Genomic DNA, 22,618 nt, shown 5'->3' with positions numbered 1-22,618 from the left:
AAATTTGCACATCGGAGTCATATTTCTTCCAGCATGATTAGGGGTATCACAGCCTTCAGTAACTAATTATGACAGATTTAATCCAATAGAACAGATGACTTCTGTAACTCCAAAGCCAGCAGTTTTTGAAAATCATTCATTTTGAGAGGAACCTGTGATGGATCATAGTTTCTTCTCCTGTGGCAGATTATGCTGTTAAGTGTGTGTGATCAAGGAGGAGAGATATTCTACATTCCACAATATTTTATGCATTTTATTTTTATGCAAACAGTGGGGACTTGTCTAGGAGTATACCTGGAGTGACTGGAAGGAGTAGGGCCTTGCAAGTCCCTGTTTAAACAATGATGTATCCAGAATGCTGTAATGATTGCTTTTTGATGGAAGTGGCTTTGCCTTCTTAACACAAACCGGCCATTTAATCACTGGGAGAACAGCACTGGGTAGGCCTTCCACCACAGTAGTCCCCTGACATCCATGTTGGGTCACAAAGGATCGTGGTAAGATGCAAGTCAATCTCAAACAGCCATTGCCTGGATTTTAAAGTGAAGGTGGTGGTCTAACCTTTCCATGCTTGTCCTGGACTGTGTCCCCAGTGGCTGCCCTTGTAGCATATGACATAAAGTGGAACTCTTTGGGGGGAATGGCTTTACGCAGCCAACTGTGTGTCTGATAGTTGCAAACTACCCCTCTCTGTCTGTCACTTCGTGGCGAATCATCAAGGAGGACACAGGGTTAAACTGGGCAGTCTGCTGGAAGCTTTTGGTCTTTTGCAAACAGCACAGCATTATGTATACTGTAGAACAGCATTTCCTGCATGCATCCAAAATCCTTTCCGAAGTAACCCCCACTTTTCAGAGAGTCTATCACTGAGGGATTGCAGCAAGCCAGAAGAACAGAAATGTTTAAATTCTTGTAGTCTTTCAGGATTTCCTTCAAAGTATTAACTCCAGTGGTGTCCAAAAATGAGATGGAAGAGCAATCGACAACGAGGGCTTGGAAATCAATTTGCTTAGGAACTAGTTGCAAAGTAGTTTCTCCAATGCCCAGTCCATTAGCAGTTTTGTGATTTCCCTTTTTCAGATGCTGCTTTTCCTTCTTCTCATATTTCTTCCTTCGAGCAGCTTCTAGGTTAGGATCTAAATTGGTCAATCTGTACAGAGACTTTAGGAAGTAGTTTCTATTTGCATAGTAAAGTGGGGCCTCAAAGCGAAATATTTTGACCTTTGGAACAGGAGAGAGATTTTCATATTCTAAGTCATCCTCATAAAAGCTTGTGTCTTGAATCTGACCAAGCAGGGCTGTCCGTGGCCGCTGGGTCCGAACAATGATGCATAACATGGAGAAAACAATGCCAACCAACAGCCCTATTTCTGTGCTGACCAAGGCAGAGGCAGACATGGTAACTACCCAAACAAGTGTGTCCACCTTATTCACACAGTATCTTGCTGGCACATCTCGGAACTTCCTCAGGGCTCCCCGAAGGCTCACAATGATAATACAAGCCAGGACACACTTCTGCAAGGAGTAGAAGAGAGGTGCCAGGAAGAGCAGCACCAGCAAAACCACCATTGCACTAATTACTCCAGAGATTTGAGTTTGGCAGCCTGTAGATGTTTTGACAAGTGTTTTTGCCAAAGCTGCACTGGTTGCAAAAGAGTGGAAGAAGGAAGGAATGATGTTGCAGAACCCCACAGCAAACATTTCCTGATTGGCTCGGATGGTGTAAGCATATTTCTTTGCAAACATTTCAGAAAGGGATACAGTGAAGACAAAGCTGACTATGGCAAGAGGCAAAGCATCTAGAGCAACTCTGAGCATTAAGTTGAACTCTGGTACCTTTGGAGGGATAAATCCTGTTGGAATAGCTCCAGAAACACTGGATGCATATACTTCATTTAACTTACCATAGTGTGACACCAGTGTTGCCACAACAATAACTACCAGCTCTGTGGGAAGAGGAAATTTCAGTTTATGCTTATACCGATCTCCAATTTCCTTAGCAGTGACCAGCACCACAATACAAATGGCACTTGTGATGACATCACAAATGTTGGCCTGAGAAATGTTCCGGAAAATGTTAATCCAGGTAATAACCAGCATCCCGTGCCCTTGGCTGCGTGGAATTTTTATTCCAATAAGATACTTCACTTGAGCTGTTAAAATGGTTAAGGAAGCACCAGTTGCAAAGCCATCTAGTACGGATTCAGATAGGTACATAGATACGAAACCTAGACGGAAGATCCCCATTAGAACCTGAGGAAACAGAATAAGAAGAAAAAACAAACCATGAGCTGTAACCATTGCTGCAAATAATTAGGTACAGATGGGGGAGAGCTAGCTGGAGGCAATAGTATTTGGCTATTTCATTCTTGAAACAGGAATTACCCTTTTTTGTTTCCAGTCTGCTTTTAAAATGTGATTCCTTTTACTGTTATGGAATGCTGCAAACGCAAGAGGTGAATGAGGAGTTTGAGACAGGCTGGTCAATCAAGCATTTGTCTGAAATGACTCCACTGAAGTGGCTTGCCTGATTTTTATTCCCCATGCAAAAGAACAGTGGGTCCAAAATACTTCTGTTATACCAAAGTCAATTTTCCTTTATTCTGTCTTAAAGCAAATAAAGTTAACATGTATGGCGTTTTCCTTGTAAAAAAAACTTGATTGACAACAAATCAGATCCCTACTTTAGCTTTTTCATTAAACAGCTTTTAATTTTAGCCCTGTGGACAGAAGGGAACATGGAGTGCAGATGGCCCTTGTTGCATGCCTAAGATCAAAGTGTCAGAACAGATCACCAACTCCACGATTCTGTCCTTAACTAGTTGATTCTTCTTAGATGGTTTTGGAAAGTACAACTTCACAAGGGCATTTTTTTGTTCATATATGTGACCTGAAATTTCTTCCTACAACCAGAAGATAGCTGGTTCTTTCTGCAATCATATATATACACAGATACATACATACACACACAGAGTTAATTGTGAAGTATGTTCATGATGCTTCCTTCTGTGCTCTCTTGATATCCTTGTTGACAAGTGTCAAGGAGTCCAGCACAGCCATTGTCTGAAAAGTGGGTTAGTCAGTGTATTTCTCCTCTTGTTCTTTCTTTGAATTATCTTTTGGGCACCAGTTTGGTGGAACACAGCATGCCCTATCAAAAAACTGAGCTGCTCATTCTGAACCTGCAGAAGTAGTTGAGTAGGTATACACCTCTATTAAAATATCTAGGGAAAAAGTGATTTCTTCATTTTTAAGTACGCAGCTCTCTGGGAATTTCCTATATCTGTACTGGGCCTCACTGTCCCATGAAAGCAACAGGGCCAAGAAGCAGAAGAGTATCAAAACAATGTTGATGGTCTTCCAGAAGACTCTTGTTTTACCTGTGTTTACTAGCAACTAAGAAAACTGCTTCCCTCATGCTGTCTCTGAGTTGCCTACCATTAGGCTTCCTGGAGAAAAAAGCCCAAGGTACATTTGAATGAACTGATGTTGTATCTCATTGAAAGACAGTCAAGCCAAAGCTTAGGTCATGAAAAAAACTTTAGGAAATTCATACCTTGCCTCTGGGTGTCAGCAACCACTTACCTGATACACTCCAGCCATGAATGTCAAGGCTGTAGCAATGCCAATAGCGTAGCAGTCTTTCCCACACTCAGCATTTATCCCCGCAATGGTAAGGTTGAAGGCAGTTGTGTTGGACAGATTATCATTCTGCAGAGAGCCGTCACCTGAGGCTGGTGGGGCATCATCATTCAAGTCAAACCCAGCCAAGAGAAGTTCTCGGTCCACAACTTGTCCCACCATTAAGCTTATCAAGCTGAAAATGCCAACTGAGACGTGACGGGATGTGCCCATTAAGAAATAGATGATGTTGGCAAAGAAAGATGTGTAAAGGCTATAAATGGGCTTCAGACCTGCCAGCAGTGAGTATGCAATTGCTTGAGGCACCAAAATTATCCCAATCACTAACCCAGACATAATATCCCCCCAAATGTACTCTTTGCATCGGTACTTGGGAAGCCATCGCAAAACAGGAAAGAAGTCCATAAGAAAGTTCTTCAGCTTCTGTGGTGTGCAGGAGCAGCTCTTTCTCAGCTTAGCTACCATGATTTCTTTCCTGTTAATCTTGACACGAGTCTTTCTTTCCATGAGAAAGCAGGATGAAGTGTTGTTTTCCATTCTGGTAGCCTCAGGTTGTCTTTCCATTTTCCCAGTGCTTACTTCATCTAATGTGTTCCTGCAAAGTGAAGAAAACCTCTGTCAGGTTGCAATTCGTGAAGGTTTTTTTAACACAGTCACTTAAAACTAAAAGTTTGTCCCCGATTTTGCTTTTAAGGAGGCATCATCCCAACAAAAACACTCTCACAGGGCTCCAGTGACACATAAGGCTAAGAAATAAATATGCCCTTTCTTCCACACATTAAGGAGTACTTTGAATTGAATCCAGTTTGTTCTAATAAAGAAAAATGGGGTTAAATTAGCCATTTTTTGTTATGACAAAGATTTCTATCATCTGTTCTAAATGTTCTATCATAAAGGTCTTTGTGACCAGAAGTAGGACTTGATGGTGTGAAATAAACGTGTGCTAGTGAGGTGGGTCACAGTGTTTCTCTACAGTGAGTACATCTTGTAATCATTGATTAGTAATGTCTAATGGGGTATGATCTGTCACTGCAGTTGTCGTCAGTGCAGAAGAGAAAAACATTCCTGGTAGGACCTGTAAAACAAAGTTTTCTGGAGAGCAGAGCAGCAGTTTAGTCTAACACCAAAGATATGTATATAAACAATTGACAGACTCTTTGTAGCTGCTACATAACATTAACTTGTTGCATTGTAGATTTTTTCGATGTGCAGCTTCTGGTAATAAATGCCTCCTCACAAATACCACCACATTGGTAACATACAGACCAAGCACCATGACATTACCACATTGGAAGAGTGCTACATGTTATTATTTTCAGGTTTAAACCCATAGTTACCCAACTTTGGTAACTATGCTAGTATGAGATACAACAAATAATTATGTGTACAGCAGAGCAAACACAGCAGTGCTACCTTTGGTTCTCCTGATTGTTTTCTAGTATGTGATGGCTGGCATGATTTGTATTCCCCTGATGGTGTTGTCTCTTGCCTCAATGGATACAACTGTTTTCACCAATCTTGACTTCTGCATTTTTACTCAATTGTCAAATTAAATTGAAATTAGCTTAGTGCATTGATAAGTAATTTTGGGGTAGGTGGGAACATGGCTAAGAGGCAAAACATGCAAGTGTCCTAACTTACATAGCTAGAAAAATGAAATAGGAAGACACAGATGGAAAATGTTAAACAGGCTATGCCAAGTGGCAAATCTTTTCTGGTTAGCAGTAGAGAGAAAGAAGAGACTTCTGTGTGAGGATGCCCATATAAGAGTAGTGGGAAATAAAGAGTGCCTCGTACTGATCTAGATGAAGATAGTATGTCCCAATACAACAGTATGCAGAACTTTTAGGAAAGCAGACCTCTAGGCTCAGCCTCTCCCAGTGTCATTAACAGCCAGGATCTCTGCATCAGAGCTATTTGGTGCCAGAAGTGACATTACCATAGTGTCAAAGCTTGTCTTCACTTACAAGTGAAAGCTGTTTCTTTCCTCTTTTACTGTTTAGAGACAGACTCTGTACCCATCAAAACTTTTATAAAACTTGAAGTAAACTTACTGGCACAGTATTCTGTTGGTAAATTTTAGTGGTTTAAACAATTAATACATAATTTAGATGCTACTGACAGAATTCTCAGTAAATTTAATGGGATTTTTTGCTGTTAACAAGAACATTATGATTTGTTGATGTTAGGTAATAGCCTGTTAAGGTGTAGAATTCTGAATTTAGAAAAAGCATTAATGAGTCCAACTGGAAGCATAATAGAAAAGCAAAAGAACAGATTAGCAATAGCCTGTAAGCCTTTGTCCGGAGCAGTCCAAACTGAGACTGGCTTATTAGAAAGTCTTTTGTCTATCCTACTTAGAAATAGTTTTCAAGATTTTAATAATTATGTTTTGCCATCAGATTGAAAATAATGAGATTATTATGTATCTGTAACTAGAGCAGAAATTTTAAACGAGTTCCCAGGTATTATGATACAGCATAGAGATAAATGATGCAGCATGATTTCCAAGGCTATGCAAAGTTTAACCACAATTCAAAGCAGGATCTTCAGGTATTATAGATAATTTATAACTTGGTAAAAGGCAGAGTAGAGATTCTTGCTAGAAATGTGTGGACTGATTGTCCAAGTTGAAAAGAACCTGCATAGCAGTCTAAACGTATGTTTAAAAATTAGTAGAGTTTTATCCATCCCAATTACATAAACCCATTTTAGCTCCCATTGTATACATTTCTTTGTAAGTTTATTTCCACCATAAGGGAACACTAATTACAATTTAATATAATTATTTATAAACATCCATGTTCATTCTTTATCAATGCTAAGTTTACTTTAGACCCTAATGTACTGCACAGTTATGCTAGCCAAGATCTGCTTGGACAGGAAAATAGGTTGGATCTAGTCTTTGTTAGAATGCAAAGGTGACAGAAAAGATAAATGAAGTTGCAACACCAGGTGAAGTACTTTAGAACATATGAATAAAGTTTACCAAATACAGAATACTAGCAAGTGTAATAAAGACGCTGATTTTTAAAAGGCAAAATCCCAATACTTCCTTCCAGTCTTACCTAAATTAGTTTGGAGAATGACACGCTTGTGCATCAGGACAGCAAGTCCTTATTTAAATGCCACTCACTTCTTACAGCCAAGTGAATTCAGCCAGCCAGGAAATAAGTATTGTGCCCTTGCTTGACATGCTTAAAAGCTAGTGGGCAGTTCAATATCCAATGAGTGCTTTTTATAGGCTACATAAAAAAGATTGCATCAGCTTCTGTACCCTAGGCTCATATATTTAATTACATAGTTGCTGTCTGCCTTTCTCTAATCTCATACAATTTACCTGGAAGTAATGTGATATTTACAAAAAAAACTCATTACAATTCAGAGGTGTGTATTGTTTGAGCAGCTTCCTGAGGGATAATAGTGATTTTTATTACATAAGATGATTTCAACACAATTTCTTTGGAAATCTATTAAGAGATCTTGTGTTTTAATGATAGTTTACTAATATATATATTAACTATCCTGCTGTACTGGATAATCAGAATAATAGCTTTTTGTAAAAAACAACCAAGCCTCCCCCACCTGCAAAAAAAACAAAAGGTAGTACAGTAAACTATGTATCTTCTGTTTTCAAGCTGACAGTAAGTAATTTTCTTCAATTTTTTTTTTCTGAAAATAAAGGCTTCCTTCCTGTAAGTAGCTGTTTATTCTGTTATATATGCTTTCAGATTCCACCTCAAATGAACGTAGTAGCTGTTAAGCAGTCAGCTCTCAACCTATATTGGTATCCAGAAACGGTTAATGTTTAAAGTTTCCTTGTTACTTTTAGAATGCAGTAAAGCCACACCAAATAAGGTCAGGGGCATTGTTATCAGCAACCCATTTTTCAGCTGTGTAATCCAGTAATTGTCAGGCTATGATACCTGTAACTCATTGCTTCACCTGAAGGAAGTGTGATTCCACCACAGATGGGTGCTATACCCTGTACACTTATGCAGCCTAGCGGAGCTTGCAGCTTCCAATGTTCTGGCCCTCTCCAAAGACAGAATGGAGAAGAGGAGATCTGTCTGCTGTTGTGCACATGAGCAGACTCCAGCCTTCTGATTCTGGCACTGAGATCCAACACCATTCTTCCAAAGTAGTAATACTTGAGCAGTGTGCAGGAGCCCTAGGGGGGCAGTAGGTGGATTCCTTTACTGGTTCATCAAATGACCCATTTTCATCTTAGTCCGCACTAAGAAATGGAAACTCGGTATTCCTCCCTTCCTTCCTCCAGAGCTCCACAGAACATAATGTTTGCATTTTATTCAAGTCATGATTTGCTGGAAGAGCCATTCTTACCAGGGCTGCTCAGATGAAGCAGCACGTAGCATGAAACATGTTAGTTCCTTGCGCTTGACTTCGGTGTTGGAACACCTGTTTAAACAAGTGAAAGTTGACTTGTGTGCACATTCATGTATATGTGCAACATTCATATAATTACAACAGAAAGTAGTCTTGGTTATTTTTAATTGTACTTTATGTTTGGAATCTTCACAGTGAAGTTTTTTCAAGTTTCCCTTGACCATATGAGTGAAAAGCAATTGAACAGAGCCTTTTCTGACCCACTCATTCTTTCAGGTTTTAAACTGACTCAATGCATTGACTCAATTTATTTTGTGAAAAATAAAAACAAGAGAAAGAACCATTTAAGCCAAACAAACTGCTAACTTTCCAACTGGCCTTAGTCCCACCTTTCTTCCTGTCTTTTCATCATGCCTGTGACCTGACAAAATCTCTCTGCAGGGGAAGAAACAATCATTACAGTATGTTCATGTGGGATTTCTATTTGCAGCTTCTTTGGCAGGCAGTTTCTCCTGCTACATGTATAACCATTCTAAATGGATAAGTTGTTCTTTGTGAAACAGCACAACCCCTAAAAACTTAATTATTTTGCATCCTTTTGCCTCCCCATCCTGGATTGCACACCAAAAAATCTGAAGCTGTATCTCTATAAAGCTAGGAAGGAGTAGCGACGGTGAGCCTGTCTCTCTATGCTGAGATACTTTAAATGCTTTATTTGGAACAGAAGTCAGATGGTATCACAGCTCTATATTATAATCGCTCACTTGCTGAAATAGTGATTTCAAGTGTAACTTAGGATAGGGCCATTTAAAGAGTTTAAGCCAAGTGATGTTTGTTGTTTTCTCCGTGTTTGAACTATGAAAAACCCACTAAAAACTAATGTGGTTAGGGTGGGTTTTTTATTTATTTGTTGCATAACTTATTGAAAAACATGAGAGACATCAGTCTAGTTAAACATTTGATTGGAAACACGGGTGTTAAGTTGTTAATGTTCATCTTTCATATCAGAAATCTTTTCTGTCTCATAGAAACCTTTCTTGGCTCTAGTGGCTATGATTGCATTACTGTTCTGGTTTTGAGCAATGACACGATATTGAAAAAGCTCCTTGGTTAGGCTCATTTATGGTGCATAGATTTACAGGGGTGTGTTATTCTTGCAAACTGGATTTTTTTTCAGAGGACGGCACCTAGAAACTATGCCCCAGTGCACTTTGACACTTTATGGTGGCATAAAAACCTAAGCCAGCAATTGGTGCTTTGGACATACTTAAACAGATGTGAGGAATACATTTAGTTTGTGAGAACTGACTAGTCTGAAATAAAGTCCCCTGAGCTGCATATAATGGAAGACAATACTGCTTTAGCACCTATTGCTTTGATTTATTAATGTTTTGTTCTACAGGGTTGCTTAGATAGGTCAACATAACCTTAAAGTTTTAGAAGTCATCAGGTACTAAAACAGAACAAGTGAGAGGAATGTTTCTCTCTGTCTTACATTAGCTATTATATTTTCATGTTTAGAACTAAGATGTACTTGGAAGCAGACTTAAGCAAACTTAAGGTGCCAGCAGTGAAAACCATTTATTTATACTCTGACCCTGCAAGCTGTCAGACTACAGGCGCAGAACATGACAATGCCTTGTAGGAAAATCATATGAAACTTGTTAGCTTTAGTTAGTTTTTTCACTATATAGGGGAAAAATGTTACTGCTTCAAAGCATTTTTGTCTTGAGTTTCAATGTTACACTAATTTAAACATGAAAGAGGAAATAGCATTCCAGTTTAGTGGTCTCTACAAGTCAGGAAAGCCAGATCATGTCCTCTACAAATTAAACTGCTATACTAAGGGGAGGTTTATTCTGAGAGTCTTTCAGATTTGTGTATTTCTAATTAAAATCTCCAATTCACAATTTCTGGTTTCAACTGTAAATTGATTTAGGACTTTCCAGGGAAGCTAGGCTCTTTGTTAAGTGTTTGCATTGACCAGCAGCTGTGATTCAAGTCTTGTTTTCCCAAGAATTCTCAGTCCCATATCCCAGTGAGTAAGGTGACAGCTGCTGACAGGTAACAATCCCAGAGCTCATGAGAAGGCTACAGTGCAACTCATGCAGTTGGCCAGCACCTGTTGTTATGGCTGGCCCATCAAGATCATCTCTGGGAATAATTATTCATGCAAATACATGGTCAAGTAGTTTCACTTGTTCTGCAGAGACAGTTTTTGTGCAAGGATTCCAGAAATTGCTGATCTAACTATTGACATGCTCTTGAAGGCAAGACAGCATTTTCTTCTGGAATGACCACTAAAAAGGCATTTCCTGTGGATTCAAAAAACATTCCTAAAAATCAGATTTCTTACTTTTGGGAAAGTAGCTGTTTCAAAGTCAAAGTCTTTTATTTAAAATAAAAGAAGTCTTTCAAGATAGCTTTTCAAGACCCTGGTCATCATTCATGAAGTTAAATACTAAGCTCTGTGTTCTGCCATGTGGTTTTGCTGGATATTGTTTAGCTGTACTAAGCTGTCACAGAGAAAACCAAATTGATAGTCCATTCTCATGGATTTTCCTGTTGTTTTTGGTGGCATCTTGTGTTTACTACAGGCAATAAGGATGTTATTTTGGAAACACTTATTGTACTGAAGCACTAAGAAAATGCTCTCAGTTTCAATATCAATGTACAACTTTGAGAAACAAAGATAAGCCTAGTATATGCCATTTTCTTAAAGAGAAATAAAAACTAACCAAATAGTTGAACTCTTGGATGAGGGTTGCAGGAAAGATAATTGCTGTGCCATTTACAGCTGACTATATGTTTTACAAACTTTTGTCCAGTGTCTACCTTATAAGCAATATTAATAATAAACAAAAGAAAATCCAACAGCACAAGCAAAGTAAGTGAAAAGAGGCAGTTTTTCATCTTCGAAAACAGGCAAAGAACAAATTAACCTGAATTCAGAGGCACTGGAAGGGAGACAAATCTCTTACCTGGATAACTTTTTGACGGGAATGTACCAGCTCTGTTTTTGCGCGTTGGAATGAATGGAAGTCTTCAGCCAGATATCGCTCTATTTGCATAAAGGATAATTATTAGCTAAATATTCCTCAGGGTAGGAATGTTGGAATGTCAAAATTTATGGAATCTTGAGCTTGGTGTTTGGTAGTGTGTTGCCACTTGTATCACTTTGTAAAGCTGGATATATATGTATCGCTAGCTGAGGATTTGAGTTTAAATAATGCATAAGATTATTAATTAACTAGCACTGATCCAAAAATTGTGCTGAGTTCAAGCTAGCACATCTCTGACCTTTGAAGCTGCTTCCCTTCTGAGATTTAATCTGGTTTATGCATCCTCATGTAGCATTAGCTTTTGATTTTACATGTTCAAGGTATATGAATAGAACTTCTGTCTTGATTGAGATTTGTGTCCTTTGCAGGCTGGAGTAGATCCTTTTCTGCTCAATGCATAGGATGGGAGAACTGGAGGTCAGAGTTCTTTTTTTACATGTCAGCACATTCAGATCACAATACTTTTTGCTTCTGTGTAAACCAAAGACTTTGTAATGTAGACAGATCAGAAGGACAAAGATAGACTTCATTCTTGTGAGGTATATAAATGACCAAGTTCCCTGTCAGTTATCTTAAATCTTTGTATAACTGCAGGCCTATCCAAGTGATATATAAATATCCATCTCCCCCCCCCCCCAACAAAGGTGATAGGTAATGTTTAATGGTTACTAGCAGTGCAGATTAACAGGTTGGGCACAAGGCCATGACCTGTAGGGACTGTATTCAGCTGGCCTACAAGCTGAGGGAAGAGCAGATGTGTCTGTTTCTCAGCTAAGGAAGAACATGAGCTGGCATGCAGTAAGTATCTGAGACAGAAGTTAAAAGGTCGCAAAAAGACTGTGTTGTTGGCACCCAATCATGACTAGAGAGGGCTGAGTTTCAACATTGTCTTTTATCCCTGTGCAAAAAGTTGCGTGCTGCTCTTTAGAAGTAAGAAGGAAACATAAAAATTATGTAAATGAAAAGTCAAAACTTTGGCAAGGGAGGAGTAGAAATAGAACTTCTGTGATGTTAAACTGGTCATGGATTCTTAAAATTACTGGCTACTACCAGGAGCTTAGACTTGGTGATAGTAGTTGTGGTGTTCTAAATCCAAAATTTTAAGAAGGTAATTTCACTCTTAGCGAAATCGTGTTGCTTGCTTCTTTGTTATGGAAGGTCTTGTCAACCACTCCTATCATTTTCCCCTTTGCTAAAGTACTTCCTAGAAAAAAGGGGATGCAGTAGTACACCTTATCTGCATAACAAATTTTGCACACTGGTCACAAAGATAGTGTGGTTCTTTGGTTTTGTGCTCTACAGAATAGAAGATTTCACTGCTTCTGTTAATTCAATTTTAGCTTTGAGGTATTTCTTCATTAAAAATAAAGTGACTTAAACTAAAGTCTCTCATATTCATCCTTTCATCCATTTTATTATCTAATTCTTAGAACCAAGAATTATCTTGTCTAGTGACCTCCTAAAACACGTGTGCCATCTGCTTCAGTACCTAAGTAAACTTTTTCTCCTTTTCAACTCCTGTCCAATATTTAGAATCTCTGTTACTTCTGGTATTTGCAATCTTGGAATTTGCAGAATAATTGGGGTTTGCCCATTTCACAATTTTTTTGACAGAGACCCGTCTGCATTTCTCTCCAACAGCAGTTTTCCCAATATCAGGCTCCTAAGAGAAAAGAGGATATTATTCTATCATTATCACTTGACCCCTTCCATATAAAGTTGGCTATGACTTTGTTTTGCCTCAAGCTAGCCTAAAAATAGCTCTTTTTGAAATCTAAAAGAAAGAAACTTCAAATAATAATTCTGAACATTTTTTTTGGTATAGCACAGTGCCAGTGAGGCTAAATGTATTTGGACAGGACAGTTCCACATGAGAAAAAACTGACAAAATGAAGCAATCTCTCATTCTGTCTGTAGAAATTTTGAAAATTATAGTTTTGACAGAACAGTGTTTTATAATGAACAATTTTGCCTGCCATACAGAAGTACTGACAGCAGAATGTTCATTAATGGATTATGGAGATGAGAGTTCATACTCCATTACATGAAGTTAATTATCAGGGTTTCAGTCCAGGAATAATTCTGAGTGAGCTGCTCCTGGCATCCTGGTTGAATTCTACTGACACTAACACTGAGTTCTAAAAGTGCTGTCTTGTGAGCTGCTGAGTAGTGAAACAGTGGTAACTGTGGTAACAGTGGCAAAAACAGCCAAAAGAGGTACTACAGCGAGACACATATCTCTTAAGTATAGAGACTACAGTAGAAAAGAATGATGATCACTGAGCATTAATTTTGAGGTGATTTTTGTTTGTATGACTTACTATTTATCTTTATGAACAGATGCGCAGTTCAGTTGGTTTAAAAATGGTAAAGGGTTAAAAGTAGAATTGAACAAAAGTATTTATGAAATAAATGATGGAAAAACAAAATATATTTGACATTTTATACACATTTACTTGAGGATTATCAGATGATCTCAGAAAAATTCATGGCATTGCTACGTACAATTCATATCTAGTAACCTAACAGTTAAAAAAATTAATGCTAAATGAGTCACATATGGACAGTTAATCTCAGAATCATAGTTAAAATGTTTGTTTACTGGGTCACGGTCAATAGTATAAAATCTTCAAAAGTACATAGTCCAAATGTAATAGCCATGTTTTCCTTCTGTGCAAGTGTTGGAAGTTCAGAAATTCAGTGAATTAAAAAAACTATTAAGCCTAATGCCTGCATTGTTTAAAATGCTCTCAAGCCTCAATTACTCTGTAATTTACCTTTATATCATAGCAAGCCGGTGATGTGCCTAAAAACCACACGTTTGGTTGCCTTTTAATAGGAAAGATGGGCACACTGAAAGTAAGCATCCAGTCCCTTCCAATCCACTATGCACTGCACTCTACATTCCTTCTCTAGCTGTGGCAAGTGCCTGGTGCAGCTGAAAATGGTGTATATATGCGGAGAGTTGTGCTATTGATTTTTTTGTAATGAAAAAATCTGTAGTTCCTGTTGTACAGTTTCCAGGAGAAACTGAGATCTGCAAGATTCAATGCAGATTTGTATATTCAAAATTGAGGTAGCCTGTCATTCAGTATGCAGGCCCCTTTCTGTTTCCCACTACAAACACACAGCAAATGGATTAGCACTTACCAAAGGCACAGAGTAGCTACAGTAGTTCCACAACCGTTCTTATCAGCACCCAGTAGCACCGTACCTCAGGATCACAGCTTTCTGTAAGAATAGATTAGAAATTGTATGATGATATAGTGCAGGCCTTTCCAATTGGGTATTGCTGTCATAGTGCTTGCAGTGAGATAATATAAATAAACACTAGCACTTGAAAAATCTTTGTCCTGTAAAGTGTAATCACAGATAAAAGATAAACTTTAAGTTATTACATTACAGAAGCTAGTAACCTCTGACTTCTTACTCATCTCTGCTATTCTGCTGTAATACAGCTGGTTACACTGTGTGGAGTTCAAATAGAATTGCAGTCCTGATAAAGCTTTTTACAGTCTTTTTAACTGGGGTTTTCAGGAGTTTTATATACGAACTTCAATTGGACGAACAAATACATTTAATGTGTTAAATGAGATTACGAAGTATATGGAACTGTCCTTACACTTAGTGCTTAGTTGTCAATGGTCACTAATCGAGATTTGTCCTTTGAAAAAGCATTTTTATTGAAATAAATCATGAAGGGGGTCTAGCTGATAAATCTTGTCTATATATAGGAGGAATTTACATACATCAGCTGACATTGAGTGTAAAATGTCTGGGCTTTCCTGCCTTCTAAGAAAAACTCCTGTTGCTTCATCCCCAGATAGCCAGAACTGTAGCACTAGAGCCTGCCTATTGATGAAGATGAATGTTACCACTGATATTTGTATATCATAGAGGCAGATTTAATGTAGCAAGGATTATCTGGACTTTTGAAGCTTGTTCACCCATTCCTTGAAATTGTATGTAATCTTAACTGGATATTGAAAACCAATTTCTGGGTGCAAAGAAAACAGATGATTTCTTACTTCATTTTGAAGTAAATTTTCATGTTTCATAAACACAGAATGTAATGCATCTTTATATTGAAAGGAGAGATATTTTTTGTATTAGTGGAAGTTTTTCAGGATGGGGAGGAATGGAGGAAAAAGGGTAATACATTAACGTGAAGATCATAGAATGTAAGACCTATCCATACTGTATTTAATAATACACCCCTAATCTAAATTGTAATGCCAAACCCAGGTTCAAAATAGAGTTGTCAGATCTGTAGAGGCTTAGATGAGATACAAACTTTAGAGTTTGTATCTCATATAAAACTATCTATAAATGCAACTAGCTGGTTTTACCTCCTTAATTGTAAGAGGTTTAATATATTCAGGAATGAGGAACAGCCACTGGCATGCCATTTAAAAAGCTGCACTCTCCAGATTGCCTTACAGTGGTCAGTTCTGAAGTACTCAGAAACCACTCATCACAAAAATTCTTCAGGATTAAGAACGAGACATGGAAGGCATATTCATTGTGCCTTTTCACCATCAGAAGTTATTAAACACTAGTAAGTTAAAAAATAAACTTGGTATCACTTTGCAAACAAGTGATGTATTCTAGTTAGATATAAAGTGGCCCATGGGAAATCAAGGATTGATAAAGACACGCCTGAAACCACATCTGATAAGCAAAATAGATCCCGCAGCTGCGGGACGTCGTCAGATACTATGTGCTGTCTGTATTTTAGATTGTGAAAGAAGTACATCAGCTGAGAAATCTAGCTGCAAATCTTCACACCTTCAGTATTTACCTCCATGTTTTTCTTTTCTTAGACTGTTTGTTTGTCCATTTATGTGCTCCTTGGTACACATCTTGACAAGTGGAAAAAAGTTTTCAGAGTGGAAAATGTTGAAGTATTGGGTAAAAGTAGTACATTGTGCATTAATGCAAAATTTCAGGTCCAATTACAGTATGTACATGACCAAGCAAAGTGCTTGCAAGAGCACACTAAGTAAAATACTACTGAATTTGGTTCTTGTTGCATATTTGGCAGCAGGGAGGGCAATAATTCCCTCTCAATGTTATGATTTACACAACAGTAAATTAACTATTTTCCATGATATAGTTGAAGTCACATACTTTTGGACTGTATTTTCTTGTACAGCTAGCAGGCAAAATAATAGATGGAGCATAAACAGCAAATAAAGATGTGATGATGAAGAGATGATAATAGCAGAGCTGTGAAAGGAAAACAGGAAGTCAAATATGTGCCATGGAGGCTTATTTCAGAAGGTGCAGTATTGTATGCACTTGAATTAGAATGCTGGATGCATACAGAGAACTATTCTGTCACTGCTTGGGAAGAAAAGTTCAGTGACAACTTTCTCAAGCAGTGCCAAAAGGAGTTATTTGCTTAAAGTAAGCTAGTTTTAGCATTTGATCATGTTTTCTCCTCCTCGTGCATCTTCAGGTTTCAATATTGATTTAGTCTCCCTGTCACCTCATTTCAAAACTTTTGCTTACAGGTGACTTTATTTGGAGTTTGATCATCAAGGGTAGCATCAAACCATAGCGAACATTTTACTGATTAATCAGTTTCATACATCATACTCAATCAGAAAGGTATCCTCTAGAAGTCAGCTCACATACAGTGACTGAACCTCTGAACCTTTCAGTCACTTGCAAATCCTTTAAATTTGTAGTGAAGAATCAGCTGAAAAGCATTTTCTGCTATTTCACCTTATTATTTAATAGCTCCCTTTGCAAATGAAAGTGAATATAGCAAACCTGAACAAGGCATCACAAGGTCTCACGACACTGAATTGTCCATGCCTAGGTGATCTGATAGGCTGTGTTCACACGTGTAGAGAGGTCAGATACTAAAACAGCATATACCTGTGCCTAAATTGTTTCTACGGCCTGTTTTCCCTTTTACATCTGGAATTTGTTTTAAAGGGGAAGAGGGGTGTGGGGGGGGAGAAGAGACACAACAGTCTTAACAATATTTTCCGAGGCTAACTCACCTCGGCACAGGAAGCTCTTGGTGCTTTGTCTGCCTCTCTCTTCCCCCCACACACAGCACGCTGACTGCTGAAAGAAGGCTGAGACTATGCTCAAAAAAGCAGGCTGAGTAAGAAATGGAAAATCATAGGCTGTGATTAGCATCAGCTTGAAAACATCCATTGTTTGCTTGCAATCCTGTGCCTGTGAATTTCAGCCAGATCACAGCAAGGATTTTTTGAGTTGCCTTGCAAGGTGAAGCTCAAACACTGCTGATTTCAAAGAGCAGAGATGCTTATTAAGATGCTGTATAAATCAAAGTCAATTCTATATTTATGTTTTTAAAAAAATAGAAAGATTCAGCTGAATGCACAGCTTCGTGGCTGGCTTGTAGAAGAGGCAGTGATTTCCAGTAAATAACAGCTGATGAATTCTCCATTTTGAAGGGGTTTGTTCCTAAGCTACAGGGATTCATACCCATCCTTCTTTTTGCGCATGTACCACACTGGTTGGTTGTGTGGATGGATTAACTGTGACAAGCTGTGACATCAGCAAAGGCTGGATGCTGCCTGGCTCTGTGATTTTGTAATGCATCCTCCTGTTCCTGCTGGGCTGACTCATTCCCGTTATAGGAATGTGTGCGAAGTGTGGGCCAGCACTGACTGAAGTGTTGGGCATTGTGCTTCTGTGCAGAGGCTGTGCCTTAATTGTAAAGCAGGCAGATTTTCCAACCCTGCTTACACAAATCATAGAGCTGAGAGGCAAATGCAGAAAAATATTAATGCTTATAAATAGACACAGAAGTGGTAAAATATATGGGTTATATTTAGTGTGGGTGTGGTAGTCTCTGAACTTTGAAGAAGCCTCTGGTTTAGGTTTTTAGTCAGCAAGGTGTGTGAAAAGAACAGGCTGTGTTTTGCTTGGGGACCACCAGGGAGGGAGAATCAGTGTTCATCAGCCTGAATACTATCAAGTTATTATGGTTATTTTGGATTATGGAGATTTTGTGAACAGGAGCCAATTTACTTTACCTGTAATGATCATAGGACGCGAGAGCAAGTTGAGCAAGAGCAGGGTAGAACCAGTTCTAGTGTGAATGAGTACTATATTGTTAGCTTCCACTCAGTTCAGGAATGGGAAGTGTTTTTAATAACCCAGGAGTGTACTGATTTCTTAGTTATTAACGATCTTGTACTTAAACCTGAAATACCAGACTAGTAGGGTTTTTGGTTGACACTGACTAGACCTGAGGAAAACTGCTGTGAATTCAGCCTCTGGAAAGGTGAATGTTAATGAGGGCTATTCAGCCCTTTGTATAGTCTGAGATAACATTTCAGGAGTGCTCACAGTCCCTTAGGATCTGCTTTTAAGGTCCAGAGGTTCCTTAAGTACTCAGCAGAACAAGAAGCTGATGATGACTATTGGTGGGTTTGGAGCAAACAAAGTCTTTATAGAAACCTGACCTTTAAATTGGCTTCATTTCATTCCTCATAGCTGCAAAAGTAATTATCAAAACTAAGGAGGCAGGATCCTTTTGTGTTGTAAGAGGCATTTTGGAGGGCAACAAGTTTCCCCTCCAAGAAAAAATAAACTTGCTGACATTTTCTGTCCAGAGCTTTTGACCTTCATCTTGTAGATGCTCTCCCCTTCAGCTTACATGCTTCCTTGACCATTTAACAGCCTGTTCTGGCTAAAAGCAAGACAGGTACTTCTGAAGACCGTTCCTTCTGGAATACCTTGTAGCAGCAAGAATTTGAAATGGCATAGATAACTGTTGTTCGTTCCCCCAACAGTTACTGTTGTGGAAACCCTTAGAAGTTTATTGTTTGCTTGCAGTGAACAGCTTGACTTTGGACACTAATGTCCTTACCACGGTAGATGGACTCTTGTGTGTGTTCTGGAGTTTTACGATCCCTCAAATGGCATCATGGATTCTAGAAAGTGGTAAGCTATTGCTTGGGACACCATCTACAGACACACCTTATAGTAGTCACTTACTTCAAGAGTTGTTTTCACTTCATTTAGTCTTGAGAGGGGGAGTTTAATTATCATGCATATTTACACTCATCAAGAACAACGGTGATGGTGTTACCATTGGTCCACCTCCTGGACCTGGGCGGACAAGAGTGTATGATTGCAGGAACCCCCTTACAAGTGTGGGCAAAGATGGTCTGGCACACAGCTAAGGATCTTTATCAGATGAATATGTGGTATGTAATATGATCATTATCTCAGCAGAGGTACTAGATACTGCCATAGCAGGGCGGTTTCTTAGACTGCACTGTTGCTTTTCTAAGATTGTAACACAGAAAACCTTCAGTGGAGAAAGGGGTTTTTTAGGTGACTCTTTCATGAAGTCCACTTTCCAGGTGTGAGGTTGGCCAATAGCCTGCTGAGAAATTTTACAGGTGTGAGTTGCATCTTTCCTCTGCTAACACCTTGTGCCAGTTTTCTGCTTCTTGACTACATTTGCAATTGAGCAGTCTTTCCAAGTAGAAGCCCCCAGTGAGGATGTCAGCAGGCCATGCTGCTGTGGGAGTGGTGTTAGCCAGCCACTATGGCCAATCTGCCCAAAGGGAGGCTGTTCTCAGATGCTTATGAAAGTAAGCCAGATTATGTCAGCTTTTGGTGTGTGTGGTAGCTGTGTTTGCCAGAAACACAAAAGGGAGACCACACTTAGCTGAATGAGAATGTCAGGGCGAGGATGAGTGCTATTCTAGTATACTGGTATTTCCCAGCCATCCTTAATCCTAGGCTCTCTAACACAGTATCTCTGTTGATGGTTACCCTACATGGTACATTTTTATTCCTAAATGGGCTGTGACCTTCTGACAGGACTCAGCCACAAGGCTTCCTATTCCAGGAGATTTAATTCAGTACAGTAAAATAAAGTCTGATAAAGTTAGCTTGATGTGTTATCAGAGATTCAGTACTTGACTGAAGATCACCTGGAATGGAAACACTCCCTGCCTGTGGTTTTTGTTCTCTCTTTTCTGTAGATAAGATATTTGGTCCAATGTTTGTGTGTGCACATATTTTCCAGGGCATGCAACTATATTCCTGGACTGGATCAATGCAGGCCTGAAGAGAAGCAACAGATACTAGACACGGAAGGGAAGCAATAGCTGTAGGCTAACGAGTGGTATCTGAAGCTGTGCTAGCTGTAGCAGATCTGACTTTAATGCAAGGTGTCGACAGCTAGAGCTGTCTTACCTCTGCCTTCCCAAGAGATTAAGTTTGTGAATGAGAGTAGGCTAAAAGTGGCATGGATAAGAAACGCAATGTATCTTAAAACACTTGCAAGCTGTCCAGTGCTACCTATGTATCTGAAAAGAATTTCCCTCCATACTTGAAAAAACATTTCAGTAATAAGATGTAGTGGAAAGATGTTAAGATAGGCCTGCAGCCTTTCATTCAGCAAAGAATTGCCCATGAAGCAGACCTTTCCAAGGAAGGGAGCAACCAGATTTTGTGACAGCCAGCAGACATCCCTCTGTACTCATCACTGCTCTTCATATTCACAGCGTGATTGTTGCTCCCAAGAGACAGCATGTAGGTCTGGAATGGAGACCATGATACAGACTGGAAAGCTTCCTCACCAGCAGGACACTATATTCCAGTCTCTGGAATATAGAAGCCTCAGGCCTGGTGCTTCTATGGGCGTTGGTACCAGGATGCCAGTAAAGGTGCTTTAGTGTAGTTGTTTATGATGACTGAAGATGAAGAAGGTCTATCTGGCAAGCTTCCTGGAAAAATCCCAGCTGAGAAACAGTTGAAAGCCAGGCACAGACAGGACAGTGATTGCTGCTTGACATTGAAAACACCTGACAGCAGACAATGAACAATCACAGTCTTGCAAGCACTCAGAAGAGATGATGAGTACATGACCTTCTGAGTGCTTGTAAATGAAGGCAGTTGTGTCTAGAAACCATGACAGAAAGATTGGAAGAGAAGGCAAGAAATAGATCGTGAAATTCTGTGAACTTGCAACCAAGAGCCCAATCATAGGTACATGATGTTCCACCAACAGTTTAGATGTTAAAAGATGCTTTGAACAGCTTTGGCCATGGATTTATCCTCCGCCACGGATTAATTCTCGACCACAGATTTACCTTGTCATGTGCCTGTAACAGTTTTGATCTGTTCTTCAGTGTCCTAAAATTGTCTTCAGAGCACTCCTGGCAAGGGCCTGGCAGCTGAGCCAATCTTGTCCATGCAGAACATTTGTAAATAGTACCAGTTTCTGTGCTTCCAAGTGCAACAGTCAGCATGGCTTCCAGTCACTACATGCAGGCAACCCTGCAAGCCAGATTCTAGTAGTACTGTATGTGCTGTAAAAAAATGCATCGATCTCACATCAGGAATGTAGTACAAGTAAGGGTAAGGTCAAAATCTGAGCAAGTGTCAATCCTGTCAGTCAAGTAATCATTTTATTAATGGGATCATATTGTCTGGTTCACTTGGTAGGAAGATCCTTATAAAGTGGCAGATCAGCCAAAGAACCTAAGAGGTGCCTCTACACCTACATGCATAACAAAAGATCTTGTGTACCATCACTCAGTCATGTTTGGCAATGGCATTCTGTTTTAAATGGTGCAGTTGGAAAACTGTAAGTGTCCTGGGATCTTAAGTGTACAGGCATCAAATAGAAGGTTTTATTTATGGTTATATTTTATATGCTTATTTATGATTATATTTTCAAATAGTACTGTGTAGACCTTAGACTGAAGCCAGGAAGACCCTATTTTATTTGCTTTTATCTGTATGGCATTATTAACTTTTTACAAGACACTGTAGTTAATAATTCTTATGCATACTGACTGTAAGTGTGCATGTAAGCAAATTATTCAATAGAACACAGGGTACAACTGGAAATAGTTAATGGATCTGAGGGAGCAGAGCTAGTTTTAGCAAAAAAAAAAAGTATTTGAACTTTGGAAGAGGACTTTTTTTTAAAACTTCTGTCTAAGCAAAAAAAAACCCAGGTTCCAAATGGCCGTTCTTTAGTTCAAGAGTGACTTTTAAAATACTTCAAAGAATGCTAAAGCAAGTAAATTTCTTTCTACTATTTGCTTCTTTTACAGCTGTGCCATTTGACTTGGGCAGGAACCCTAAGCCCATCAGTGACTGCCTACATGGCAGTTTTTGTCATGGAGGTGGGACATACTTTTAAAAGAAAAAATCTGCTTCAGATCTTTGGCAAAAGAGTGTAACCAGGCTGGGGCTAAGATTTTGTGCCATGTTACATACCATGTGGAGCTGGCTTAGTGGATATGGTCTATGTTACGCTTACTTTCTCTCTTTTGTCTTCCCCTTCTAGATCCTGGTCAGAGATTAGTCTTCATATTGCGCAGTTCTCTTAATTATCCACTAGGCAATTCTGTCAGCCCTTCTTAATTCTCTGAGAATTTGGAACTGCATTTACATATTCACTAGAACCTTTCCTTGACAAGAAAGCACAGAGGAAGAGCCTCCATCAAAGAGGCTCAGGAGAAGTACAGAAAGCATGGAGAAGTGCAGAAAGAAGCAAGTTGTCACTGAGCACAGAGCCCAGCACTGATTTAAGAGCTCTGCTG

General features: G+C 39.1%; 2 protein-coding genes across 3 annotated transcripts in view; one reads left to right on the top strand and one right to left on the bottom strand.

Moving 5' to 3' along the window:
* IDUA (alpha-L-iduronidase) overlaps window positions 1-22,618 on the top strand; it is a 46,023-nt gene that overhangs the window by 8,322 nt on the left and 15,083 nt on the right. The gene's annotated exons all lie outside the window — the stretch shown is intronic.
* On the bottom strand, window positions 517-17,260 carry SLC26A1 (solute carrier family 26 member 1). 2 transcript variants are annotated; one of them, XM_054283433.1, is made up of 5 exons: window positions 17,066-17,260; window positions 14,202-14,282; window positions 10,971-11,050; window positions 3,586-4,237; window positions 517-2,253 (listed from the first exon to the last, which is right to left on the bottom strand). In XM_054283433.1, exons 4-5 carry the CDS (start codon window positions 4,204-4,206, stop codon window positions 733-735), a joined length of 2,142 nt encoding a protein of 713 aa, XP_054139408.1. In that variant the 5' UTR covers window positions 4,207-4,237; window positions 10,971-11,050; window positions 14,202-14,282; window positions 17,066-17,260; the 3' UTR covers window positions 517-732. The 2 variants fall into 2 exon arrangements, with proteins under 2 accessions (XP_054139408.1, XP_054139416.1); XM_054283441.1 differs by lacking the exon at window positions 10,971-11,050.

This window comes from Melozone crissalis, unplaced genomic scaffold (genome assembly GCF_028551555.1).
Source record: "Melozone crissalis strain CALT ecotype California unplaced genomic scaffold, PUWL_Pcris_2 ptg000005l_1, whole genome shotgun sequence".
Taxonomy (NCBI): Eukaryota; Metazoa; Chordata; class Aves; order Passeriformes; family Passerellidae; genus Melozone; species Melozone crissalis.
Note: the sequence above shows the minus strand (reverse complement) of the source record. Positions and strands in the feature narration are given on the sequence as shown.

Coding starts and splice junctions, on each gene's coding strand:
- SLC26A1 (XM_054283433.1), bottom strand. CDS start 4,206: ATGGAAAGACAACCTGAGGCTACCAGAATGGAAAACAACACTTCATCC. Junction 2,254..3,585: donor TCATGGCTGGAGTGTATCAG/GTAAGTGGTTGC, acceptor CTGTTTCCTCAG/GTTCTAATGGGGATCTTCCG.